At 33.1% G+C, this 27,606-nt stretch overlaps 2 protein-coding genes across 3 annotated transcripts; one reads left to right on the top strand and one right to left on the bottom strand.

Annotated features, from left to right (window-relative positions):
* On the top strand, nt 1-20,688 carry LOC102594946 (K(+) efflux antiporter 4). Of its 2 annotated transcripts, XR_001475222.1 has the most exons (23): nt 1-501; nt 1,114-1,157; nt 3,193-3,254; nt 3,348-3,426; nt 3,538-3,599; nt 3,676-3,751; nt 3,898-3,972; nt 4,391-4,462; nt 4,584-4,667; nt 6,242-6,310; nt 6,399-6,476; nt 6,852-6,940; nt 9,214-9,310; nt 9,705-9,758; nt 10,359-10,454; nt 13,921-14,109; nt 14,197-14,274; nt 14,477-14,521; nt 15,307-15,396; nt 15,511-15,858; nt 16,401-16,453; nt 17,702-17,773; nt 20,623-20,688. XR_001475222.1 is itself a non-coding variant. In XM_006360922.2 (20 exons), the coding sequence occupies exons 1-20, from the start codon at nt 228-230 to the stop codon at nt 15,595-15,597; spliced, it is 1,800 nt and encodes a 599-aa protein (XP_006360984.1). In that variant the 5' UTR covers nt 1-227; the 3' UTR covers nt 15,598-16,090. The 2 variants fall into 2 exon arrangements, 1 of the variants encoding a protein (XP_006360984.1); XM_006360922.2 differs by lacking the exons at nt 16,401-16,453; nt 17,702-17,773; nt 20,623-20,688 and having other exon boundaries at nt 15,511-16,090.
* On the bottom strand, nt 20,403-23,929 carry LOC102600540 (myb-like protein I). Its single transcript, XM_015315076.1, has 3 exons — nt 23,517-23,929; nt 21,544-21,740; nt 20,403-20,914 (listed from the first exon to the last, which is right to left on the bottom strand). Exons 1-3 carry the CDS (start codon nt 23,833-23,835, stop codon nt 20,597-20,599), a joined length of 834 nt encoding a protein of 277 aa, XP_015170562.1. The 5' UTR covers nt 23,836-23,929; the 3' UTR covers nt 20,403-20,596.
* Nucleotides 23,930-27,606: the final 3,677 nt, after the last annotated feature.

Raw genomic sequence — 27,606 nt, 5'->3', positions numbered from 1 at the left:
CCTCTTCTCTTGCATTTCAACACACAGTATGGTGTGTCAGTGTGTGTTGTATATATAAATAAATAAAAAACAATGTACAGTGTAGTACTATCAACTTACTTACTTCTGCTACCGAGTAGAGTTTGTTGTTGTACACCCTGTAGAAACTGACAAACCGACACCTAAAACACTACTCTTAATCCACTGCTTTCCGCCGGCGCGGTCGCCGTCACCGTCGTCGCAGTGCAATGACTACTCGGAGGAGATCATCCTCCCGGTTGCAATCCTTATTTGTGAAGTTCTCTACTGTTTCAGCAATTACAGTATTGCTGCTCTTTCTAGCTTTGGCATTTGCATTTGCGCTTCCAGAATCAGATCAGCTGCTTATTGGAGGTAGTAATGGAACTCGTAATGGTAGTGAATTCAGCAGCGGACCTCGGAGTAGGCCTAAAGAGGATAGTTTTGCTGATATGATCGATCGAGCACTTGAAAAAGAGTTCACTGAAAATGATAAGGATGAAGGTTTATGTTCTAGATCTGAATTTCTCACAGTTTACATAACTTCGTTTCATTTTTGCAATTTTTTGTGTGGAGCTTGATAAGTATGAAACTATCACTGTTGAATTGGCAACTGGAGATATGCGTTAAAACTGTGTTTTCTAATAAATCAATAATCTAATCAAAGTTTCTCTAGACTGAAGAGTTTATATGACTTCTACTTGAGGTTGTAAATCTTCATTTTCTGCTTTCGGATACCTTTTTTTTTTTTTTTTTTGATAACTGAGAAATCCGTCTGTGACCCGCCCTTTGGACCAATCACAGCCTTCTAAACTCGGTGGATAATGGGCCCGCCCCTCTACCCTTCTCCACTTAAATACCGGGCTTTGCTTTGCATGGTGTGGGGCTTGAACCTGCGACCTAAGCCACAAATCCTCCACCTTTTGCCACTTGAGCTACCTTATTTATTAATCCGACCTGGTATATAGTTCCATTAATTGCTATATCTAGTAAAATAAATAATATGTATGAAGATCTGCTTTTGTAGTTATCAGATGTAATTTTGGAAGATTGGTAAAGTAGAAAAAGATCAGCTACTAACTGATTGAGCATATGTTTTTCCTATTTAATTGGCAGTTAATGATGCGGGCAGCTTCAATAATAGTGTGGCCGAGCAGCAGGTGTGCACATCTTACATTATCTCTCCACCTCTTCTTAGTGAATTATATTTTATAAAGTGATTGTTATAAGTTTCATTTGAATTGCTATGTGTAATTATTCCATTAAAGAAGGTGACTTGTTCTAAACTACTTAACTGTTGTGGTAGAGTTATTCGGTATACTGGTGAGAGGATGAGCTACTCGGTGGGTGATGTCCGCCAAATTACATCCTCAAATGGGAATAAAGCAATAGCTGTCAAAATATAGTAACCCAACTAGGTTAAGGTCGAATCCCATGAGTGTGGTAAAAAAACTTACAATTTGCCATTGAAATCCAATCTAATGACTACTATTTCATATGGGGTTTTAAATGGGGAATTTTTAATTAAATTAACTACATTGTTTATATCGAATTAAAGACAAACTAGAGTTGTTGTTTCTAGATATCGAAATTCAAAGAGACAGTATTCACTATCAACTCACTCAGATGTATTCATTGTGCAAAACTGACGATTCTATTAATCTTCTAAAGTCTCTCGATGGATTAGAAGAATTACACCTTAAGTCCTTTCGGCACTTGAGTGTCGAATTAATTGTTCATCATAATATCAGGTTAGCTATTCTATCTTCAACTTAAGCTTTTAGATGAGAGTTGGTAGCTCTAAATCCCTGTTAATGATCCTTTCTCCTAATCTTAACTTCTTTTGTCAAGAAAGTCAGAATACATGCGAGTTCTTAATGTTTGCAACCATTAAAAAGATAATTATTACGAAAGAATATCAATGCACAATAATCAACCTTCATGCAAAGAATTTAGTGTGAAGAATCTATTATTCTTATTCATACTCTAGATTCCATAGCCCTAGTTATGAGTTTTAGCTACTCATAGCTAGTTGCAAAAAATAAAAGCAATTGTAATATCTAAAGAACATTAACATGAAAAAGTAAACCTTTGATTAATGCAGCTTTTGCATGAGTATCTTGTTTGTACCACAGTAATCTTCCACGAAAGCAATAACTAAAACTAAGAACAATTATGGAGTAGTTCGTAGCAAAGAATAATGAAACCTATTTTCTATTGATAATGCGTAGCAGTAAAAACATTGTCCTTGTGATCCATTTATAATAGTGGAAAGAAAATCCCAATCCCAGTTGACTTTGCTTCGACTTTGTCAACTCTGGTTCCGCATAATATAGATGTGCGGTGCAGACTCCATCGCGCAATGCGGAGGCTAACGTGAGGTGCATGCCCTGCGTCATAGATCACCTTCTTCAGCCTGTCTTGGCTGCATTTTAGTCCTGGACGCTTTGCTTTGAGTTGTAATCCATCTTTTGGGTCAATCCTTGCTTTTTTTAGCCTTAAATCGATCTAATCATATATATTAGCTCATCACAACAATTATACAGAAAACGCATGGATATATGTGAGTTTATACTTAGAATTTAGCTAAATTATGGGTAAAATATGGTGCTTGGATGCGTAAATACACCCCAGATCATGGGACTCCAAAGTCATCAAAAAAGAACGTTGAAGAATCTCCAATGACAAGGGAGTAGATTTAAACATGATATGTAAGTAAAACATCATAATGTCTCAACAAATGAAAGAACACAAAAACTTGTAATTTGTCTTTAATACCTTCCTAATATTTTCTCCACTAGTAACTGGTGTATTTGGGAGTTGGCCTTTCTTTTATTCTTTATCACTTATTTCTGTTAGTCCTCAGCCGGTTCTGAAGAATAAAACTAATTACTTATCTTACAACTTGTAACAATTGAATGGTGTCTTTTCCATTGTTTACTCTCAGGTATATAAGTTTCATTTTTCTGTTTATTCTGCTGAGGTTTGTTACTGGTTTTAAACTTGTCGCGTATTTCTAGTTCACCTAGTGGCTAGTAATATGCTGATATATATTTGAATTTTGCTTATACCATGACTGACATTCTGATTGGTGTTTCTCTTTCATAACTATTATACCATTGTACTGATACTCCTTTCTCGCTTATGGCTGTTTGAATATGTGTCGCTTCAATGTTTTATCCCTTTCTTTTTCAGGCGGTGTTGGAGACTGTGGCTAGAGTTAAGCCCAAGAAAAATGACACAAAGAAAGAGGAAAAGTACATACTTCGTACATTTTCACAAATTAACTTTCTACAGTATTCATCTCCTTCTTGATTCATGATTTTTATATTTTGTACAATTACTTGTAGATCTTTTCAGCTTCATCATGTTTTTAAACTTGATAATGACCATGGAGCAGAAGAAACGCCAACATTAATAGATAGGAAGGTAAGCTTTTAGTTTTGCTTGCTTCTGTGCTTGAGTTGATTGATGGTTATGATTTTTGAAAATGAAGACCCATCTACTTGGAATGTAATGCTTGTTATTTTGTTTATTCAGGACAATGTCTTTATCATATCTAATTTCAAGTCCAAGTATCCGGTATTACAGTTAGACTTGAGGTAAGCTTTCTACATTCGTATGGAAGCTGACAAGCATTTGTATGTCTCACTGTTGCTTGACATGTGTAATGCGTAGGTTAATATCAGATCTAGTAGTGGTCATTGTTTCTGCAACATGTGGTGGAATTGCCTTTGCTTGTGCGGGTCAGCCGGTTGGATCACTATCTTTTACTGAGTTTTTCTTCATTACTGATAAACAAAACGACCAATATTTCTTCATTCCAAAGTGCACAATAGTCGTTCTTCTTTTGTAGTTGCAAGGCATTCAAATTTCTAATTCTTAATTTATATTTCTCAGGTTATAACTGGATACTTACTAGCAGGATCTGTTGTTGGACCTGGAGGTTTTAATGTTGTCAGTGAAATGGTGCAAGTATGTAGCTTTGACAAAAAGGATCTTATTATTTGTTTTTCTTTTCCTAATACAGTTGAGTTGTTCTTTCCTATAGTCCGAAGGTTCTAGCTGAGCTTGTAGTACTTGATAAGAAATGTGAAAAAAACTGCTTTCACAAGTTTGGGCCTGCTCAAGTGAGCATCTCAATTTTGCTAGCTTAATCAGATCATATGGGTTCTAAATAATTGGAAAATGATGGAGACTCGCAATTTCCTAAGAACTTTTCAGATTGGTGGTTTTTATAGTTGCAATTAAGAACAATATCAATGATCTTTAGCAACTGAATTAATGAAAGTTATCTGCAGTAATCAACTTAGTGTAGTTTTCTTCTTAGCTTTTAATTCATTTATCAAAATGTAATCAACTTATGTCACTTTCAACCTGTCTCTGCTTATAGGTTGAGACAGTGGCTCAGTTCGGTGTAATTTTTCTTCTTTTTGCTTTGGGGCTGGAGTTCTCAACCACAAAGGTTTGCTAAATAGAAAGAACATTGCATATTGGATTTTCATTTTCTTGATAAAACAGTGCAACCATTATTGATTTATGTTATATAAACTGTGGGTTGACTCTGATTTTTGTGTATTATCTAGCTTCGTGTTGTTCGAGCTGTTGCAGTTCTTGGAGGCTTACTTCAAGTTCTTCTTTTTATATGTCTATGTGGAATTACAGCCTCGGTAGGTCTAAAATTTTCTTGTTTTATGTGGTCTGCTTTTTATGTGACTATGGGTGTACCATTTCTTATTATTCTAGTGGTCGCTTTATTGCTATGCAATTGATCCCAGTTACTGGGTAATCTTATTAGAAAACATTGTGTTTAACATGGGTTGTATCGGAAGGACTGCGAAGTGTGGTGACTGAGTAGAGAGGGGGTGCGATGTGGGTTGATGTGGTATCTCCTTGTGCTGCTTTGATCTTACATTATTGGATCTTAATCAGTAATGACCAACCCTTTTTTATCATCAACAACAAGAAGCTATGCCTTAATCCCCATCTAACTTGCCAGCTATTTGAATCCTCACTATCCATTTTGCTCCATTTATCATTTCATTTCAATACTTGGGGTTCTACGCTAACCGCTCTCTATATTTTTTAGTGACATTCATATCTCTAAAGAAACTAAAGAGACTCTAGCAAACATTGAACCTTATGTAAATCTATGCCATGACCAAGTCTTGGTCCCAATTTACCGATATTGCATGTGGACTTTTTACTTCTATCATGTTTTGTTTTGTTTTGCTAAGTCTGCCGGGATTTTGAGTGATTGTAGTGTTTTGAGATAACTTCCTTCGATGTGATTTTAGGTCTACCTTGTCCCCATTTAACATTGGGCCAGTTCATTTGGAGGTCTAGGTGGGGTGCGATAAATCCTCTCAAACAACATTCTCTCTTTTATCCTCTCTGTATTCTACTTTCACCTTTTAGATCTTGTTTAACTTTGTATAAGTGCACATCTAACTTAACATTCACATTTTGATGACACTAATCTTGCGGTATGTCGGACCTTTGAGGTCCAGCATTACCTAATAACAGTGTTAGTCTTCAGATGAACTTTCTTTAAGCCTGTGAACTACACATTGTCACATGATCAATAAGCATATGCTTTGAATGTGATGTGTTTCCATGCAGGGAATGCATTTCATGTGCAACTTAGTGCATTTGATCAACAAGTTGTGAAATCACTAGCTGGCACATCACACATGCATCTTATGTGAAATAAACTGTTTCTCGAACATATTTGTGAATCCCCTTCCCTATTTGAACAATAGCTCGCAACTTAGTTTCAGCCTCTATAATGAATGTGACAATTAAAAAAAACTGAATGAATTGTACCAATTCATGAGACCGAAAACATCAAATGCTGTATTTATCTTCTGAGGGTGAAATCTGTTGGTTATTTTTTTTAATGTGGAAAATTTGATTTTTTTTTATAACAGAACTAGTGAAATTTAAATTGCATTCTGTATTTTAGTAACAGAAAATGTATCCAATACAGTCAATTAAAATGTAGAAGTTTTCCGCTTTACCTCATTTTATGCTCAGTAGGTCAGCTGAATAAATTGTTGAGCATTAAGATGTATACGCTTATGTGACTGGCACATGCTTAATTATTTTGATACCTGTATATGTTGTATGATAGGAGAAAGTTGCTCCAGACCAGTACTATGTCTCATCTTTTATGTCTACTGTTTGCGAAAAGTTTTTCCCTGTTTATAGCAATATAAACTTGTGCAACTTGATGATTTTGTAGTTGTGTGGCGGTAAGCCTTCAGAGGGTGTATTTGTTGGAGCATTTCTCTCAATGTCTTCTACAGCTGTGGTAAGCTTGTCCACATCCATTCTATCTCCTTTAGGGTATTGTGGACTCTGAAGTTTCTGATGGTAACTGACCTTTTTCCTTGCCATAGGTGTTGAAGTTTTTGATGGAAAAGAATAGTACAAATGCACTTCACGGCCAGGTTACAATTGGCACTCTTATTTTGCAGGTGCTTTGTCGTCTGATTCATCTCCTGCACATCCTTCTTTCTTTACCATTTGCAAGATCTCACAGATTGAGACCTCTTTGAGTTTTTTATTGAGCACATGATTGATATCTACTATTTGGAAGTTCTAGTTGAATATTATTTTATTGAAAAGATGTCTAAATGGCACATGGCCAGTTCAAGTCACAAAAGGAAAATAGTCTCACCACTATTTCATCATCCACAAGAATAACACTCGCTAAACATCAAACCACTGGAGCTCGGTGGAGCTATTAATTTTTCTCCCATAAGAATGGGTCATAGTTAACATCATACTCTTCCTTGGCTCAAAGAACAGGAATGTGGTGACTAATTCCAGGTACTTTCTCGTTCTTTCAGGATTGTGCTGTAGGTCTTCTGTTTGCTTTGCTTCCAATCCTGGGAGGCACTTCCAATGTTCTGCAAGGGTTAATATCCATGACAAAGTCGTAAGTTTGTTTACTTGACTTTGAGCACTTTCTATTCCCTCTCTGTACAAGCTTTGGTGCAGGTCAGCTATATTTGTAAGAGTTAGTTGGTTTCTGTTTGTTCTTTCTCTTTCGAATCTTCTTAGTGAAAGGAAAAGATAGTCCTTGAACATAATTTAGACCGTCTCATGAGAACTATAGATAGATAATTGTAGCGCTAAAAGATAATAGGTTTTATTGTGTTTGAAGCTGATCAATCCTGCAAATCACCTCTTTTCAGAGCTTATTACTGCATGAGAACTGTTTGTTCTATGCTATTAAGTTGTCTTGTATGTCTAGGCATGCATTTCATATGCAGCGTTGCCTAGAGCCATCTGTTCAGTTTGGTAGATTTTAGCAACTTGACAATTGAATACTTTTATCAATAACTTTCCCAACTGAGATGTTGTAGGCAGGTCCATATTACTCGACAACATGCTCATGAGTTCTGAATTTTGATTTAACTTCTTAGGAGTTTAATTTGTCCTCTAGAATATGGTAACAACTTTTCATTATGTCACTTGAGGAGGGAGGGTCGATTGTTCTTTTCTGCCAAAGGAATCTACCACATACTATCACAAGTGCTCAGATGGTTGTTGGGCTATCCATCCAATTCTGGTAATTGTAGAATATAAAATGGTAAACAAAGACACTGGCGAAATATCAATTCACTATAGAAGTGTATGGGCAGAGAAGATGTAAGTAGGGATGGGACTAGGAGGTTTAATGCCTCTGGATCTGAAGTTTCTTGCAGAGGCTCATGAGAATTGACAAGCTCCAAAGTGGAAAACTATGATATATGCTTGATATAAACATGAAGACTCGAATCAAATAAAGGTACCCTAGGTGATCAACCTGAATAAATGCATCTTTACCATCAAATGAAAAAGGCCAAAATGCCCATCTACAAACTTTATGCATTATTATCTCGACATAGAAATATAAGGCCTAGAAAGTATGTTGAAGATAGAGGTCCAACTAAATTATGCAAAGTGATACACCAACAAGTGATTGTATCAATTGTGAACATGTAGTGTCTGCTAATACTTCCTAATTTGCAAGGCAAGGAAGCTCCATTCTTCCATCTAAATCATGATTTAGATGGATGTGCATGGAAAAACTAATTTCAGAGTCTAGCAACCCATTAGTATATTGTATAAGCGAGAAATCTCTTTGCAGCGGATGAACTTATTGAAGAAGATATATTTTCACGAGGGTCTTCTAAAAGAATTTAATGGAAGTTAAATTTGATGGGTGGAGGGTTGATGGACATATTCCCTACCAGAGATTGTATAGGAACCTTTTTTTATTGGTTAAATGTGAAAGGCATAGAGAAAAGAGATTATTATGATGAACATGGAAAACGAATACCTATGGGAAGGTAAATCATAAAGAATCGCTACATGATTGTAGCAAAATTTTACCTAAATTCCCCAAGTTTTTTTTTGGGTGGGCAGTGGGGGATTTTAGGATTGATTTTGAGAGCCATATAGTAATTACCTTCTTAATGATTCTTTGCATTTAATCCTGTCTTCTGAGACAGCTGATATAGTTTAAATATTCGGCAGAGCAATTAAAATGAGATCAAGACTTTGGTATTTCTGTGTATTTGGTGCTACATTCTGTAACTTTGGTACTTTTATTCTTTTGTCCTACTCTTTTGCTAAGAGGCAATGCTTTTAGACTATTGTTAGTTGTGAAATGAGGAACAACCGTTAAATGTTTAGCATGGAGAATTTGCAAGTATGGCATACTTATTGATTGGTTTCATGTAAGGAGCACCATTTTGGGTATCCTTCGGAAGGAGAAATTTACTTTAAATGGAATGAGCTTAGGAAAATTTCTTTTTGCAACTAAATTTAATATTTCTTCTTTGAGTGGTTGCGTTTCAGCAGAAATGTCAGTTTCAACATGCCTCAGTTCTTTATGGTATTGTAGTAACACCAACGTAACTCCATTCTATCATATGATGGTTGTTGGCTCTATTACGTAATCGTCATATACTGAATTTACTGCCTAGTGGTGTATTACATAACATATATAATTAGCATACTGATACTGGTGTACCATTGTATTGTTTGTCCTCCATAATTAAACTTCTGGGAAATGTGGAAGGTGGGATTCAGAAAAATAGATATGCTAAGCTAGTACTTCTGGAATTTTGGTGCTATAAATTGTTTGAAACTCTTGCCTAACGTTAATTTTGCACCAATCCTACTTATTTATTGCATTATACTGATTCATCTATCAGCCAGGTTGGTCATGTTGCTCTCATTTTTGGCTATTTTGTCAATATTATCACGGAAGTGTGTTCCATGGTTCCTGAAGCTGATGATAAGCTTATCATCACAGGTATGAACTTCCTGACTCTAAAGAAATTCCTTTGTTAGGCAATAGCACTTTCTGAGATCTGTTGGGAGAGGAAGAATTAGAGAATTAAATTGAAGTCTCACAAAATACGCCAAACACCTATTTATAGGTGTGTTCAACTGTAGAGCGTAGAGAATCAGTTAAGACCTTACTCTACAAAGTACAGCGGTGCATTTATTGCATGCTTGACCCATTTATATGGTCGCACATTTTATTGTACTGCTTGACCCATTAATTAAGCTGGACTGAAACAGCTCCAGCCTCCATGAACATTGTTTGTCAGTTTTCATGAGTTCTTCATGACTAATTGTGGGCATGATGGTCACTGGTATTTAAGATTTTTCTGAGAATTCTAATTATGTCCTTTATTTCGCAGACTAATGAACTGTATCAATTGGCTTCAGTGGCATTTTGCCTCCTTGTAGCTTGGGTTGGTTATTCTTCTATCTCTCAGCCTTTGTACTTGTGTAATAAAACATGCATTTGGATTGTCTTTTCTCTGCTTTCTGGTTATGCATCAATTCATGCTGAGTGCTGACCCAACCTCTCTGTACATCCCCTGGTAGAAAGATTCAGGACTAGCACTTTTGGAATTGGAGTAAATATTTGTTATGGCCTCCTCAACGTGTTGCAATGTTAGATGTGCTTGTTTTTATCATTTTTGAATTGAAACCTTGTTAGAATGCTCTTCACAGGGATATGTTCATATTGCCAAGATATTCCTAGTTCAAAATTCTTTAGCTCTTCACAAATAGCTCCTCAACTGCGCTGCAGTCAAGAAGAGCTCAGAACAGCTTGTTCATGCTTGGTCTGCTTTTTCAAAGTCTTCATGATTCCAATTCCTTCATCAACTTTACCAATCTGTGATTTATTAATGTGTTCACTATATAGTGCATATTATTTTAGTTCTTGAGTTTTTTACTCAATAAGGTGCATGTTGAATTTGGTTCTTTTGGTGCTTGCTAAGAACTGATCTTTTTGCTTGTTTTCTTATCAATAATCTTTTTTTCTATTGTTTATACAATTTCAGTGTAGCGATAAGCTAGGTCTAAGCTTAGAGTTGGGTTCATTTGCTGCTGGAGTGATGATTTCAACGACTGATCTTGCCCAACATACTCTTGAACAAGTAAGACTTCATTATAATTTTTGTTTTGCCATTACAAACACAAGGACAAGAAGGAATCATGGAATCAATGGGCATTCGGATAGAATATAAGAAGCCTATCTGTTATTTGAATATTGTTGCTGAGAATGTGCATTTGCCTGGTATTGAACTACTGTTACAAAGAAATACTTCAACCATGCTTGGTGAAGATTTGACAACGAATGAGGGACGGTCATAATAAAGTTTACAAGTCATTTTCTGATGTAACTGCTTATTTCTACCTTCTGAGAACTAATTTTTCCTTTTTAGTGTCCAAGATGTTTGATCTGTGTATACCCTGATTTTAGGTTGATCACAAACAATCTTCAAATGCTTCTCTTTGTCCAAAGCTTTATTTGTTCTACTTGCTAACTAATTCCAAGCATAGTCTATAATAATTTAGTTGAAATGGGAGGGGATAGTGCTGGTTTTTAAACAAAAAAATTAGGGAAAAGCTTAGGAGTGAAAAAAGTTGCAATGTTGTCAAAGAGAATTATTTTATCAATGACACTGAGACATACATTTATAACTTCAATTTCTAACTAAAATTTCGAAAAATATGCTACTAACATATCTGCAAATTCAAATAACAAAGAAAGAGGAAACTCAACTCCTAAATTCAAGCCACAATGGACTTTAATAAAAATAATTTGAAATCTTAAAAGTTAGCAACTGATAAACTGAATTTCTGCAAAAGAAATCTTTTAGAGATAATGCAACTAGTTGTTTTATTTCTACAATATCCTGAGACATATTTTCAACACTCCTTGGATCAAGAATCATAGATTGTAGTCTTGGATGGAATTGACCTCGTGAATAAATCTGTCAGTTCATATTTGGTCTTGTGTTCATCTTCTGCTGGATTGAATAAGAAGTTTCTACCTCTCATGTAAAATTTCCTGTTAGTGAGACATCACAGATTTGACTATACATGTATTCAAATGACAATTTAAATCATTTTTCCATTAGCTGGCCAACACTCAACAAATTTTGATCAATATTAGGCACGTAGAGAACATCTGAAATTATTTTTATACCTGAACTTGTTTAGATTGCAATGCTCCCTTTTCCTTTTGCAGGAATAGTCATCATTTCGGATTCTGATTTTCTGATTTTTCTATTTTAAATAGACATGAACTCTTAAGAAAGATTTATGCCATACGTCATGTGGTTTCTACAACCTCTGTCAATCATCCAAAAATCACATTTCGTGGTTGAGAAGTATATTGCCACACATAAGTGGTCTTCTTCTTCATTGACAACTTGGGCATTTGCTTCATATTTTTGAGATTTTCTTTTGCAAATCACAACTTCATGACCAAGTTGGTTGTAGATCTTGCACTGTGCATCTGGCCTCTTCTAACATTTAAATGGAGGATGACCTTTTTTGCGATAATGCTGACAAGGTGGGTAATTTTTCCTTGAACTATTACCTTGCTTTGAGTCTTGTGGTTGACTGCCAAAGCTTCTTCAACCATACCATCTTGCCTCATAAACCTCCTTGACTCTTGTGCCTTCAATGTAGTTAGCAATTTTGTCAAGGTAATCTTGGACAGATCCTGTGTTTTCCAAGGTAGTTATGGATGATTCGTATCTTTTCAGCATTGTAACAAGAAATTTTTCAATAATTCTTGAATCTTAAAATTTAGTGTCAAGCAATCTTACCTTGTAACAATGGCAAGAAGTCAGTTCGAGTACTCTTTGACGGTCGCAGATCCCTTCATCTTTTGCAACCCGGAATTCCCTTATGAAATTCAAAATCTTCATGCCTCACATTTTTTCTCCTTTGCGTATTCTTCCTTCTAATAATCCCAAATTTCTTTTGCTGATTTGAGAGCCATAATTCTCATGAAAATTGTTGCAGACACCAACAAATAGAGTTGCTTTCACCTTTGATTTTTTATTTTTCTTTTTCTTGTGGCTTTTGATCTGGGCCACAGTGGGATTATTGAATCATTTGAGGCTTTTGATCTGGACACAGTGGGATTATTGAGCAGCGGAAAAACGTCATAATCCTCTTCCACGATCCCCAAAGATCTAAAGCCTCAAGATAAGTCTCCATTCTTACTGTCCAAAGTTGGTAATTTCACCATCAAAGACAGAAGGAGCTATTTGGAAAAACTATTTTCAGAATCACCTTTCACTTGCAGGTCCCTCGAGAAAATGGCTCTAGATATCAATTGATGGTGTTTAGCAAAAGAATTAGGGAAATAACACAGAAAAATAATGAGAGAAAAATACTGCAATGCTGTCAAAGAAAATTATTTTATTAGTAACTCAGTGACATGCATTTATTGCTTTACTTCTAACTTAAAAAATAGAAATATATGCTACTAACTTATCTGCAAATTGAAATAACAAAGCAAGAAGAAACTAACTCCTAAATTCAAGTCACGGAGCATTCTAATAAAAATTATTTAAAATCTTAAAAGTTAGCTGTTGATAAACTGAATTTCTGCAAAAGATATATTTTAGAGATGAGGCAACTAGCTGTGTTATTTCTACAATATCCTGAGAGTTTCAATAGAGAAATATTTAGTTTTTGAAGATTGGTTGCAATGTTAAACTAGTTGTAAGTTGGTTATTTAAACCCCTCCTATGTTTAAGAGAAATATTGAGAGACATTTCAATCAATACTTTTAACCCTTTTTGTTGCACCATCTTTTAAAAAAACCAACAAGTTTGTTTCATTTGTCATCTGGTGATGTAATGCAACTTCAATTTATTTGAAGTTGGTAAAAGTAAAGGTCATTGTGGAGTAAGAATTTGATTCACTTAGTTAACAAATCAAACCATAAAAAGATTGCATCCATATGCATAATTTGTAACCTATTGTAGTTCTTTTGGAGGTGAAATAGGACTGATTTTATTAATTCACTAGTTATAATATCATTTATTCATGTTCTGGACAATCGATGGGATTAATAATGATTCTCATGTTCCTTGTTGTGGAAATTGCATTGAGAAAGTAATGGGATTACTATATTTGCTTTTCTTTTGACAAATAAAGAGACATTACGGACACAACTATTATCGTCTAATTTGCAATGCGCTCTGTGTTCTGAGTCCATAGTAGATTCCTTTTAATGGACCGACTGTTTCTGAGCTTTTTGAATGTGTTTGGTTGGTAAGTAACCCAAACGGGGATTTCTGCTTCCTTAATCCACGTAATGATCTAAAGATTGAGCTTTTCAGTTTGAGTAAAAGGTCTGGTGTGTATTCATCAAACAGAAGTAAAAGTTTTGGTGTGTGTGGAAGTAATTGGTGCGCTCTAAAGAGAAAGCGACTCAATGTCTTGTTGTACAATCTAGTGCAGAGATAAGACTTATACTATTTCTTCCTTTCTCTGCTTGATACATTTGGTTTACAATCTAGTTCAGAGATAAAACTTATACTGTTTCTGCCTTTTTCTGCTGGATACATTTGGTAAAGGTTTATTTTGATGCAGGTTGAACCCATACGCAACTTCTTTGCAGCTCTTTTTCTTGCCAGTATTGGGATGCTCATCCATGTCCATTTCCTCTGGAACCATGTTGATATCCTACTTGCATCAGTGATATTAGTGGTCATTGTTAAAACTGTTGTGACTTCTGCAGTTGTTAAGGCCTTTGGCTACAACAACAAAACTTCACTGCTAGTATGACTCCACTTCTGTGTTGAGTTATAGCTTTTTGTTGTATAAGTAACTAACTTTTGTTAACAAAGGGAGATTGACATTTTGTAGGTTGGAATGTCTTTAGCACAAATAGGAGAATTTGCTTTTGTGTTGCTCAGTCGTGCTTCTAATCTTCATCTAGTTGAGGTAATTGATACTACTGTTCTCTATGTGATAGGATTTCTAGTTGCTTATCCAACTTTAAAAAGAGCCTAAAGGATAAAAAGAGAACTCACACTGCATTAAATCCTTTCAGCCTGCCATTACTTTCCTAATATCTCTTCCCTAGCACTTCTATCTGATAGGAATTCATTAGTTTGATGGATGAATGTGCAATTACAACTTTCAGGGTAAATTGTACCTGCTGCTTCTAGGGACAACAGCTCTCAGTCTGGTATGAGCTATTAACTTTCTTTTTTATCTCCTCAAGGGGTCTCTGTTCTGAATGATGCAGCAAATCTTATCCATTTTAGAGTTATATCGTTATCTTTGACTATTAAGACCCATAACATATGTCTTCTCTTTTCTTTCACTTATTTACTTCTATGTTCGGAGATTGAGTTACTTGTTATTGGTGAAGACTGATTTTCAGTCTCTCGGTACCAATTACAGAGAGATAATGCTTATACACGTCCAAGGTGCATTTAGCTAGGGGAAATTTACATTTCGCCATGATACTCATGCGCCCTTTTGTATCATTTTAAATTAACTTAGGAGCCATTTGGACTAAATTTTTGAATTTTTTTTTTATAAAGAAGCTTGTGTAAGTTAAAAATGTGTTTGAATAGTTTTAATTTTTTAAAAGATTTTTTAGCAGACGGTGTGAAAAACAGCTCCTAGCACTTCTTCACATTCAAAAGATTTTGTTCAGATTTTTGCAAAGAAATATTTTTGGAATTTTTTAAGAATATTGTATTCCAAAATATAACTTCGGTTTTTGCAAGAAATATGCACAAACACACTCCTTCCATAATAGTGTTTCGTGTGCCAGTGGAAACACGTGCAGGCAAGAGATAGAGAGATCAAAATAGAAGTACCCTCTTAAATGAAAGTATCTCCATGATTGCATATGAAGAATAACTCATGTTCTTTTTTGAGAAGGAAGAATAACTCATGTTCTATTCACTGTCTGTCCTTAGTTCTTTTTTTCTAGCTGAATTATGACAAATCTATTGGCAGGTGACTACGCCATTGCTTTTCAAGCTTATACCTGCTGTAGTTCACCTTGGTGTGCTGCTTAGGTGGTTCCCACCTGATAGTCCAAGTGAGGTAATTACTCCCTTGGTGGTCATGCCCCGAGGACAAAGATTCGCCATTAGCACTAGTTTAGGCTCATGAGTATCTCATTTTATTAAATGTTCTCTTGGACTTATTCATTTGCAGTTTGGATTTAAAAGTGACAATTTCCGATCTGATAGTGCTAAACAAAGGATTGCACTGGTATCCAAGGATCTGATTCACGAAGGTTAAATTTGTGAGCAAGGTCTAGGTGACCTATTTTGCTTGGAAAAGTATCCTAGTTCACAGCCTGAATGGTGCTACAAAGGTTGTGGACTCTACAATTTCTTGCCTCTTCCTAATGCGAGGGACTTGATATGTTTTTCTTGTTATATATCTTAACCAAACTAGAGAAAGGCAAAGCTATACATGCCTCCAAAGGGGGACAGACCTGGATACAGAGGTAGTCTAACTGCAAACACAGCTAACAAGTCGAAGCATCGTTCACCTAAGGTAATAGATAGTTTTCAAAGTTACTTGATTCTTTCTTATTTGTTCCTTATAAATGTAAAATAATTTTGGTATATGATGTAATTGTAACTACTATATGAATTCTCACTCTAATTTCATTTATGTTCCACTTGTAGTTTCCACAATGTAACTGTTCATGTTTTTATGATAGAGGTCAACTGTATAAAAATGTCATGCCTTAATTTGTTGTTTTGTGAAAATGATATTGTTCTTTGCTTCATCTTTTCCTTTGAAATTTTGACATGGACCAATTTTCTTTATGATCACGCCCCATCTATTAGTTTATTATGGTAGTTAGCTCACGCCAGAAACCAACCAATATAAACAACAAAAAAGGAAAATCAGAAACTAGTGAGGTTTGCTTGCTTGTCAGTTTCTATCATCTTAATCTTCGATTTGCACTGAATGGTAGTTTTACCAGCTAGTAAATAGCTTTTGGGAAAAAGGTATTGATGCTGTGATATTCAAGTTTGACGAAATTATGTCACAATTGTTCAATACTCAAGTTTGCATGGTAAGTGCAGATCACTTTCAATCTTCCATTTTCAACACTACAGTCAAGTGCATTCACCTCCTGGTAATCCTACTTCTATCCTTATGCTTATTATAGGGTTATAATGTCGATATAGTAGAGCTGTATTCTTTATACGTGTGAAGTGTCAAATGTATTTGGAAATGAGAGTCTTTAGATCTGTGGGCTGCACTTGCCAACAAAATTTCACGTAAAAGTTGTTGAAAGCTACTGTTCTCACATTTGATAAGATGCACAGATTACGCAGAGGTGGTCTTTGCTTCTTTTATTCATTTTTTTCCCTTTGAAAGTTTAGTTTTATCTACTAATTTAGTAGAGGGTAAAATGCAGATTTCTCGTTGTTGTTTGAACTTCTGTGAGTACATAAATTGTGGTTATGTTGACTTTACATTGTTTTCTTTCCAACATGTTTTCCATGTAATTCAGAAGAATGATGTCACTAAGCAAGTAGCCAATCTTTTTTTCTAAGGTTTACTTAGTCATTTATTGTTTTCTTTTTATTTTGACTAATTTTGTATGTATTCAATCCAATTTTCATGAATCAAGAAAGGTTTTAGTAAGTAAAAAATAGGGGGAAAAAAATCATAAAACAAGCTATTATAGAAAGCACATTGAAATTCTCTCTATCTACGCCTCTTTTCTGGAAAAATTGATTTGGCTGTTTTTCAAAATGATTGTCAGAAATTCAGTTTCTCTGAAATTGTGTATTTCTGAGATAAAAAAAAAAAAACAGAACACAGCGATTTTCTCTCTATTCACACTGAAGTTGATTTGGTGGTTCTTCAAAGTGACTGATTTCTTCATTTTCTTCGAAATTTGTTTTCTGTATCCACAGTTGACAATATCAAATATTTTACTGTTGTTGCGGCATTTTTGGCACTGAAATTACGGAAATAGTTACATCAATTACATAATTGGTGATGTTGTGATCAAGGAGTATGAAGATTTGATTGAGTCGATTTCAAAGCATTAAATACTCCAATGATCCAAATGACTAGCTTGGCTGACGATGCCTTCAACCACTTGCTCACTTTCTTGCAAACACGAAATCCTGACAAGCGCTACCTCACCTTTTGCTTCTCAACTATCATCTTTTAATTGATTGATGAGTGTCAAAGATAGATGTGTCATGCCACAGACCACTTAGAATAGGCTGAATCGAAGGTGATTTTATTAAGACCCATGTGATTCATTTCTGCGAATAATCTTTTATGCTTTACTCACTAAGTTGTGTTAAAATCCAGAACTAAAATCATTGTCATGTGTGTGACGTGCATATGTACTGATGTCTAGGTGCTAGCCCCTATATATGTTTCAAATGTAACAACAATGATGATAAGCATATGAAAGGTAAAGTTTGAGAAGGTAAGTTCTTTCATGATAATATGCCCAAGAGGAGCCTTATGCTTATTAATTGATCAGTTCCCTATGTTCCATTTGATATGATGCCCTGTGAGGCCAGTATATATGTGTTTCTAGTTTGGTGACATGTTTTAGATAGTTATGTTTACAGAGGAAATAATGAAAAAAAATTCCTAGAATAAGACTTTTCTTGAGGACTCTCATTCAAAGACTAATGATCCTATGGGGGATAATTGTAACACCCTATAACTCCGAGCTAAAGTATGACTAGTTAAACATAGATAAAACTATCAAAATTCGAAAGGATAAAGAGGAAATTGAGTAAATATGTTAAAAGTTTAGTATACCATAGCTAATGTGGTGTAAAAGAAAGTTTGAAGGTTGAGAAGAACCTAAAATAAAAACTAATTGGAAGTTACATTTTTCGTGACAATAATTTCAAGTGGCCTTACATATGGCCTGATTTCAAATGAGTAAAACTTCCAGCATATGAAGCTTCACATGATGAATGACTAATCAAATTATAGGTTTACAAGAGTAGTTTTCAACAAAATAAAGCACTTGTCAATCTAAATTTTTGCATCAAAAGTTATGCACATTTACATTGGAGGTTGTAGAAGCCTATACATAGACAAAAACATTGAACTTTTATTTTAGTTCTCTCATCTAGAATGACAGTCCCTTTAGGCTCTCAAGGAGATTTTCTCTCCTCCAAAGCTTCAAGGTTCCCATTAATCACGAGGTGCTTGAATTGATTCTTCTCCGGCTATAGTTATTCGAAGGTTACTTCAAGGTGAATTAAAGTGAAGAAATCATAAAGTTTTGGTATACAAGGTAATATTTCACCTTCCCCTTCATATGTGAGCTCTTAATTATGAGCATTCTAAGACATGTTTTTAGTAAGAACTCACGGAAAGGTGGTTAAAAGTCATGAGTTCAAGTTTTTCTTATTGTGTAAAGGAGTTTTGTGGCAATTTTATGTACCATTTTGTTGTGGGAGTGTGGTTGACCTCCTGAGAAGGATCATGTAAAATTATTAGGAGATGGAGAAGAAGGGTGTGGTGAAACACCATTTGTTTGAGGGTTGTGCAGCCTTGCTACCCATCGTGTGTTTTGACGTACTATTTGTTGGGCCCACACTTGTCGATTAGCTGCTAATATTAGCTTCATTATGCACTTGACATTGTATATTAGTTTCCCAAAGAAAGGATCGATTCTTTATAAGTATACAAAATTAAGAATTGAGGTATGTAAAGCTAAAACCTCTTTCGATGCTAAGCCACAACTTCCACGTTATATGTTTCTCTAAATGAGTCAAAAGGACTTTACACTACACATGAAAAGAGTCCCTACATGCTACAAGCTTCATTTTAACTTGATGCCCCTCTCTTAAATTCGAGCTTTCATATCACTCGATACGATCTTATAATAAGCCCTCCCTGAGGGAGTTGTCCATGTATATATATATTTGAAATGTCACATGTCCCTCTATTTTAAGATGTCTAGTTCCTCTAAGTTAAGATGAATAATGTAACTAGCTTAATATATTAGTGCCTAATGTAACTAACTAAACGGATCAGTTTCCAGTGTAACTAATCAACTCCTAGTGACTATAGGCTACTTTCTTTTCTTTCCTTTTAAGAAATGCTATGCCAATTTTTATTTTATTTAAATTAGAGGGCAAGGTTTCCATGACCCCCTCCTAATTATTGTGAATTATTTTACTTATATTATATGCATGGTAGAAATTAATTCGAATTCCCTACACCTTAAGCTCACAGTCTAATGATGATGGCTTGAATAAATAAATAAAAAATGTTGCTAGAATTGGGATTTCATTCTAAGAGAATAACCTTAAATATCTGGATTTTAAAAAAATAAAATAATATTATGCAGAAACTTGCAGGAAAATGAGATCACATTGAGTCGTTTTTTAAAGTTGAGTAGACTTCCTGTCTACTCCAACAAAGACACTAGAGGACTTAATCGGTAAGTAAATATTATTCTTATATATTATATATTGCATCTTAAAGATTACGTTCATTTTAGGAAGAACAATATACTCCCTCCAACGAACACTTTAAGTTTGCGAGTCTTTGCTATTTCAAGGCGCCTGAAATCACTAGGCTACATCATATTGTTGTGTCAAGAGTGTCCAGAATATGTTATTTAACCACTTTGTTTATCATTACTTGTATATACGGTATAATTTTCCGATGAACTTGACATGAGTGTAGGCTGTAGCTACGCCCATGTTCAAGACTAATAACTCTCAAGGGTAAAATGGAAGAATAGTATCGATCATTTATGTATTGATTTTGTGAAATGACAAATATTAATGAACATTTATTTTTAGTAAAGACGACATAGAAATAGAGAGGAGGAAATATTGCTTTTAAGTCCTAAGATGGAAATTGTAGGTTCGTTTTGATTTAAGGAATATTATTACTACGTAAGAGCCCTACCAATGGTTAGAAATTCATCATAAGTTTAACATAAACAATTGAGAAAAAAAAAACTATAGTAAGTGATATTATGCTTAGTAGGATATGATGTAATGTAACATGAAAAGTATAGTAAAACATTAACCTTTGACAAATCATTACAACTATTTATAGAACTTTATTCATGATGAAACATTTAATTTTTTTAAAATGGAATAGATAAATGTATTTATGGTAAGCTAGGTGGAGGGGACCAAGGGTGAATGATGCTAGCAGCCCATATTAATAAATGATTATTTTTATAGACATCTACTTAGTTAATTAATCTCCTAAACTTGTTATAGTATATAGTAAATATAAGCAGAATTATTATTCTTCTTACTCAAACAACAGTAATTGTACTTCCAGCAAGAAGAGCAGTACTTTTTCTTGTTGGAGCAGCAAGTGTGAGCTCTAGGTCTGGCAGTGGTGAATCTTGAACTGAAATATCATGACTTGTAAAAGTAGTTGTTGAATTAATAAATGGAAAATTGTTGGAAAATTGTTGACTACTTGACTTTGAATCTTTGCTTGATGAAGTTGTACTGAAATTTATCATGGAAATATTTGTATCATCATCTGGCTGTGACTTGTCACATGAAATATTTGTTTTGATATCCCTTTTATCAAATAGTAACATAGTTGATTTATCCATACCAACCTGATCATCAATACAAAAGAGTGAAAAAAGAAGTTGTAATTACTATCTAGTTGAATTTAAAAGAGAAGCTAAATAAAAAGAATATAGGAAATTATAGATTATTGGAAAATTAGAGTTGTTTAATTTATAAAATCTGAAAAATGGAATTATTCAAATTCAAAGTTTTTCTCTAGCCACCTAGTTTATATTGACCTGAAATTTAGTAGTTTGATTGATTTGACTTCGTACAAGGGTGAAGATTTCCTATGCAAGAAGTATATTTAGGATTTGAATCCAAAAACATTGATTAAATTAAGAGAAAGAGAGAAGTGATGAAAATATCTTCAAATTTGGCGTAAATTCGTTCCTAAATGGCGCCTAATACTTAAAGCACCGATAGATGAATAGATAATTGGGTTAGTTCAATTAGTCAAGGCTGGGGTATTTTAAGAACTAGGCATAGTTCAGATAATTCCCTTCAAATTTAAGATGATTTTCACCACTTCTCTCTTTAAGTTAAAGATGAATAGATATTAATTATGTCACCACGCTTTTTAATGGTCATATTTGAAAAATCAATTTTGCATAATTTTTTTTAACCAATAAATTTGAGGCATAGTAAAAGAAGATAGATTCGATCGATTAAGTACCTTGTCAAAGAGACTCCGTCGACGTTTCTTTATATTAAGACAATTTTGTCGAAGAAAATACTTTTGGGCATGACTCGCAACTTGTGTTGGTGTTCTTGTGGTGACAAAGTTCCTAGAAATGCCTCTCCAGTCTCCTTTACCAAGTTTTTCCAATCCAACTAGAAATATCCTGTGTTCTTCCTCTGTCCATGCAACTCCTAAACCAAATTTCCACAAAATCTCTTACTTGGAAAATGTTTAATCTATTAAACTAGTATAAAAGTAAACCAACCTACTCTATTGAATCATAGTAATTTGAAAAGTAAGAAATAAATAGTATTTGTTTAAAACAGTCAAAAGTGATGGTACAAAAGATATTTATTCAATCATTATCACTTATAAATTAGGAAACTCTACTAATCGATCCATAATAGTAGATTGTTGGAACTTTTTGCCTAATTCAAAATAGGTGATTATTCAAAGTAGAAGAAAATTATTGGGATATAACTAATGTACTACTCATTCGATTTCTATTTACATGTCGTCCTTATTAAAAATAGATGTTTCGTATTTGTCATTTCACAAAATCAATACATAAATAACACTATTCTTTCTATTTTATCCTTGAGAGTTATTAGCCTTGAAATTATGAATTTGATCAACATTGGAAAACTAAATTATTAATTCAGGTTCATTGGTCAGTTTAATTAATCAAAATGAATTAATTTATGTTTATTTATTGAAAACTTGGCTTTAAGAGAATATTAAATAAGGGCAAGATAGTAAACTTACCTAGTTTCTTAAATATAAAATAATGACATATAAATAGAAACGGAGAAAGTATTATTGGATGAACTACATTAATAATATGACAATTCTTTTTTATATCTTCCATTCGTCTTTAATTAACGTTCTATTTGAGGAGCCAGGCACGATTCCCACTAGGTCATTTGCCAATTTTTTAAAAAAACAATCAGCAATTTATCACGTGTCACTTGATAGTATTTCCTTTAATATGTGTTGATTTTAATAATATGATTTAGTACTCTTTATAGTATATACTAGTATTTATTTATCATTTTACTAGTGCTGGTATTACTTGTTCTGTTCATACAAACTTCAATTGAAGAAAGAAGCCACATAACCAAGTTGCAACTCTACTAATAACAGTACAAAACTATTGTTTTTTTAATTGAGAGTTCATTACATATGGTCATTTTTTACCATTTTCTTCCACAAAGAAAATTGTAATCAAGAGGATAAAAAAGTAGTATTTGAGATAATAACTATTATTTGATTGATCATACGAGAAATCAATTTCTTAAATTGACTTTTGATTTAAAAGAAAAAAACATTAACATGTGAGGACTTATGTAATTCCTCTCTCATTAGAAAGAAAGAAGAAATACCTAAACATCAGATCTATATACTAGTGACAGACAAAATTTGCACAAAAAAATTATGCTAATCTTATTTAGCTATGAATTAGCAGCGGATTATAAGAAAAATCAATTAGCTAGAAGCTATTTAGCAACGGATCATAAAAAAATTCAATTAGCTGGGGATTACGATAAATTTCATATTTTCTAGTAGCGATGTATATATTTCCAGTTGCAATTCCTCTGACGTTTTACTCATAAATAATAAAACAGAAATTCTAATAATTATATAAAAAATTATTGAAACTCGTGAAAGAAGATCAAGTAATAATTACATGAAAGAAATTTCTCATAAATTAAATCCATATTTCCCTCCAAAAAGAAGACAACGAAAAAGAAACAGAAAAGGAGACCTTAATTAAATCTTTTCATGATTTTCATAATATGAGTTGTACATCTAGAGATAAAAATACTATATAGACCAACCCCAAAATCCAAACCCTATAAGTATTTTGAAATTTAATTTAAAAAGTTTGTGTCTAGATCAATTGTAATGAAATATTTGAAGCAAATTAAACAGGGAAAAAAATAATACATATATTATATAACACTAACCTTTTTTCTTATATGAAGCTCTTCCAACATCAGAAAGATAGCCATTTGAGATGTCACAATAACTAAAATTAGATGCAGCCATTGACGATGAAATTTTTGACGAATTCGAAAGGCAATCAACACTAAAACTCTTCTTTATCCATGAAGAAGAAGAAGATGAAGGTACTTCAAGTTTCACTCCAAAAAGTTTCATCATACCAATAATTTTTGGATCTTCATCATTAATTATTTTTTCATCTTCATTTTTTGTTTTCTCATGAGTTTTGCAAGTTCTTGAATTGTGACCTGCTATACCACAGTGTGAACATTTCCTCCCCATTTATTAGCCTAAAAACAAATCGATCTCAAACCTCAAAATAATTAGGAGAGAGGACAGAGCTTTTATTTTGTATATGAAAATATTTGGTGCATATGTTATTATAATAAATAGAATATGAAGTAGTGGGGAGCTAAATTATGAATTATAAATAGAGTATTTAAATTAACTATTCTTAATTTATTGCATATTTTCCAACCATGGTTTTAATTAATTAAAGAATTAAAACTAGGGTTGACCCTCTTTTACTTTTTCTCTCACTATACTATTACTATAGTCAAGGATAAAAAGCTTGTTTAATAATTAGACTATAGTATATATTATATTATATTATATTAGATTAATCTACTATAGTTAGTACAACTTTTACTAGGGATATTTTTTTTTATGAGAGACGGGTATATGGAGGAAAATACGAGGTTTTGAGTTGATACGCCCTTTTAGTGAAGTTTGAAATAAGATTTCGGTTTTGAAAAATACTCTCTTCGTCTCGTATTTACTTGATTCGTGTTATTCAAATTATATGGTCTAAATTATTTGTCAATTAATAAAATAAGATAAAATTAATTATACATTTTCTATTTTTCCCCTTAAATCAACTCTTTTTGAAAGTATAAATAATGTAAAGTTTCAAAATAAAGTTCCTCTATTGTTAATTTTTATATTGATTTTAATGAATAACACAGATAAAGTGATCAGAAAAAGTTATAGGTCAAATTAATATTTTTTATTTATTTATGATTTCATAATAAGCCTATAAAGAAAAGTGGATAACTAATATGGAACGGATAGAGGATAGAGTAAAATATAAGGAAGGGGATGAATTTTCAAGTTTCAAGAGTACCGTGTAATTTAAAGCATTTAAGTTATATACGATCGATTACTTTTAGTTGTTATGATAAGATTTTATACAACATTTAAAGAAAAAATTATTTTGGAGTTACTACATCCCTTTATTAATTTTTTAATATTTATTTGCCTCTTAATTCTAAAATAATTAATTTTATAAGAAAAATTAAAAAAAAAAATTACTAATTATTTCATGATTATTTAAATTGACAATTATTTTGAAACAAAATATTTTTAGTATACTACATAACAACTTTTGAAACAAAGTACGTACTCACTAGGTAAAACTTTAAACAATTTGGTCAATTATAAAATAAGTGCATATAAATATCAATGATAAACAATAATTGATAATTGACATGCTAAAATAATAGATTAATCTAAGTAACACATACAGTATTTTTTTTTTTTAGAGTACCATATACTGAAAAAGAGATATAAAGGTACCAAAAACATATATTTTCTTGAATAAAGCTTCGGAAGGCTTCTAGAAAGGGTTCAAGTAAATATATTCTTCTTCTTTTTTTAATTTTATTTTATGATAGAAGTAAAAATAGATTGATTAATGTTTGAGCACGTTTAGATGATGCATGGACTAAAAATCATGATTGAGAAAGGCTGGTGGTTGGGAAGAGAGATAACTTAGAGATGAGAGGAGCAAGTGTCTCACATTAGACAACAATCTCTATTTTTTAAAATGAAAAACATGGAATCTTCATCAATTAAAGGAAGAAGATTTTGGCACTTCCAACTATTTTCTTGGGTCGTAGGGCATGTCTGATGAAATTAGAAAAAAAATCTAAATACAAAATTTATTTATTTATTTTTTTAAAAAATTACAAAAAAATCTACTTTACGTGATGTATCAGATAAATACATCACTTTACATGATGTATCGGTCGGATACATCACTTTATGACGTATGGGTACATACACGATGTATTAGGACATTACTTTACGTGATGTATCAGATAAATAACATCACTTTACATGATGTATCGGTCGGATACATCACTTTATGACGTATTGGGACATACACGATGTATTAGGACATTACTTTACGTGATGTATCAGTTGGATACATCATCACTTTACGCAATGTATCGGTCGGATACATCACTTTATGCGATATGTCTGGGCGTACGCGATGTTTCGGGACGTTGAGTGATGTATCCGAAATCGAGACGCGGTGTATCAGGACGTTGAGGGATGTATCCGAAACTGGGACACGATGTATCGGGATGTTTTGGGATGTATCCGGATTCCACCAAATTTAAGGAATTTTTGTAATTTAGAAAAGAGTAGTGATAGGATGTAATTAGCTCTTAACACTATGAGATTTTATAAAAACTACATGAAATTATAATATGAAAATATGAAATGAAGTCAAATTTTTGTTTGGACATGTAATTTGAATTTTTAAGTTGTATTTTTTGTTTATAGACATTAAAAGAATTATAAGCTATGGAAACTATCAAAATTGCTCCACTTCTTTATGGAATCTTATCAAATAAGCAAACGTTCATAGTAAAAATATAATACACTATCACAAAGTCATTCTAAAAAAACTATAGCATTCATTGATCGAATTTTAGTTCAACAAAAAGTAAAATTGAACATGAGTTATAGTGTATACTATTTTTTAATATAATCCTCTCATGTAGTACAGACAAGTTTCTCATGTTGAGCATGCATTTCTCGATCGGATGATCGAGAAGACGAACCAACATTGTTACTTTGAACCTTTGTTTTATTAATAATTATATCATCATGTTCATATTATATGATTATTTCATCACTCTTTGGGTATTTTTACAAAAAATTATGTCGATATAAAAGTGAAGATTTAATTTTTTTTTACAAAATATTAGCTATCACGGACCAATTTTTATACTTGAAAAATGTGAAATCTTGATATGAATTTCTTAAATTAAGATTTCTTTTTAGAGAATTTGAGATCTCATTTCATGAGATGAAATTGCATGTCCAGAAATATTGATTTCATCTCATAATTTCAAAATACGAGATGAAACTACATGTTCAAATACCTACTCAGCACCACTAACATGCATGGGTTAAGAACTTAAAAGATACTTGGCCTCTGAAAAATATTTAAAAGATGTGATGATAAAATTTTCTCTAAACAAATTCTATATTTATAAAAATAAATGGAAAATGCTATTGTGGGAAGGTAAATATTTCTAAATTACTATAATGTTTGATGATGTTGATCAACCAGCGTAATTTAGTTGGAGGCTTAGAAAAAAGTGACTTTGCTTGCTCTTCCATTCAATAATCTTTATGAATTAGCGTCATCACTTTCCACCTTTCATTATCAAAGTTAGATTATTTTAGGCAAAAGTACTCATTACCCCCTGAACTTGAAGCTTTTTATACGGTGTACACCTAAACTAAATTCCGTTTTAATTACCCCCGAACTTGTTTATTCCTCCGTCGCGTACACCTTTTTCGTCCACCTGGCGTAGAAATTGACAACAATCTCTACTAGGCGCGTGAGGAAGTGATTTTTTGCCACATCATAACGCTACATCGATAAAAAAAACCGTAAAATCTTCATTTTTCTTTAATATTTGGCATATTTTAAACGAAAAATAGGGTAAAATGTAAATGAAAAGTAAAGGAAACAAAGATTAACACTTACTTGGTAAGAATTTCAGAAAAATTTGAAATTAATCGACCAACTTCACATCTAGAAAAACCCAAATCCAAAAGGAGTTCCGCGAAATCAGCCCTTATTCAAAAATAACTTTTAAACAATGAATTTTAAATTTAAGAAATTTATTTTTTGCAATATTAATTTATCCAGGTGGCTATTATTTATCCAGGTGGAAATCCACATCACCAATTTAGACAGCTGTCGCGCGCGTGTAGTCCCAACAGGAGTAGGTGGACGAAAAAGGTGTA

Source organism: Solanum tuberosum, unplaced genomic scaffold (genome assembly GCF_000226075.1).
Source record: "Solanum tuberosum cultivar DM 1-3 516 R44 unplaced genomic scaffold, SolTub_3.0 scf00342, whole genome shotgun sequence".
NCBI classification, from domain to species: domain Eukaryota; kingdom Viridiplantae; phylum Streptophyta; class Magnoliopsida; order Solanales; family Solanaceae; genus Solanum; species Solanum tuberosum.
Note: the sequence above shows the minus strand (reverse complement) of the source record. Positions and strands in the feature narration are given on the sequence as shown.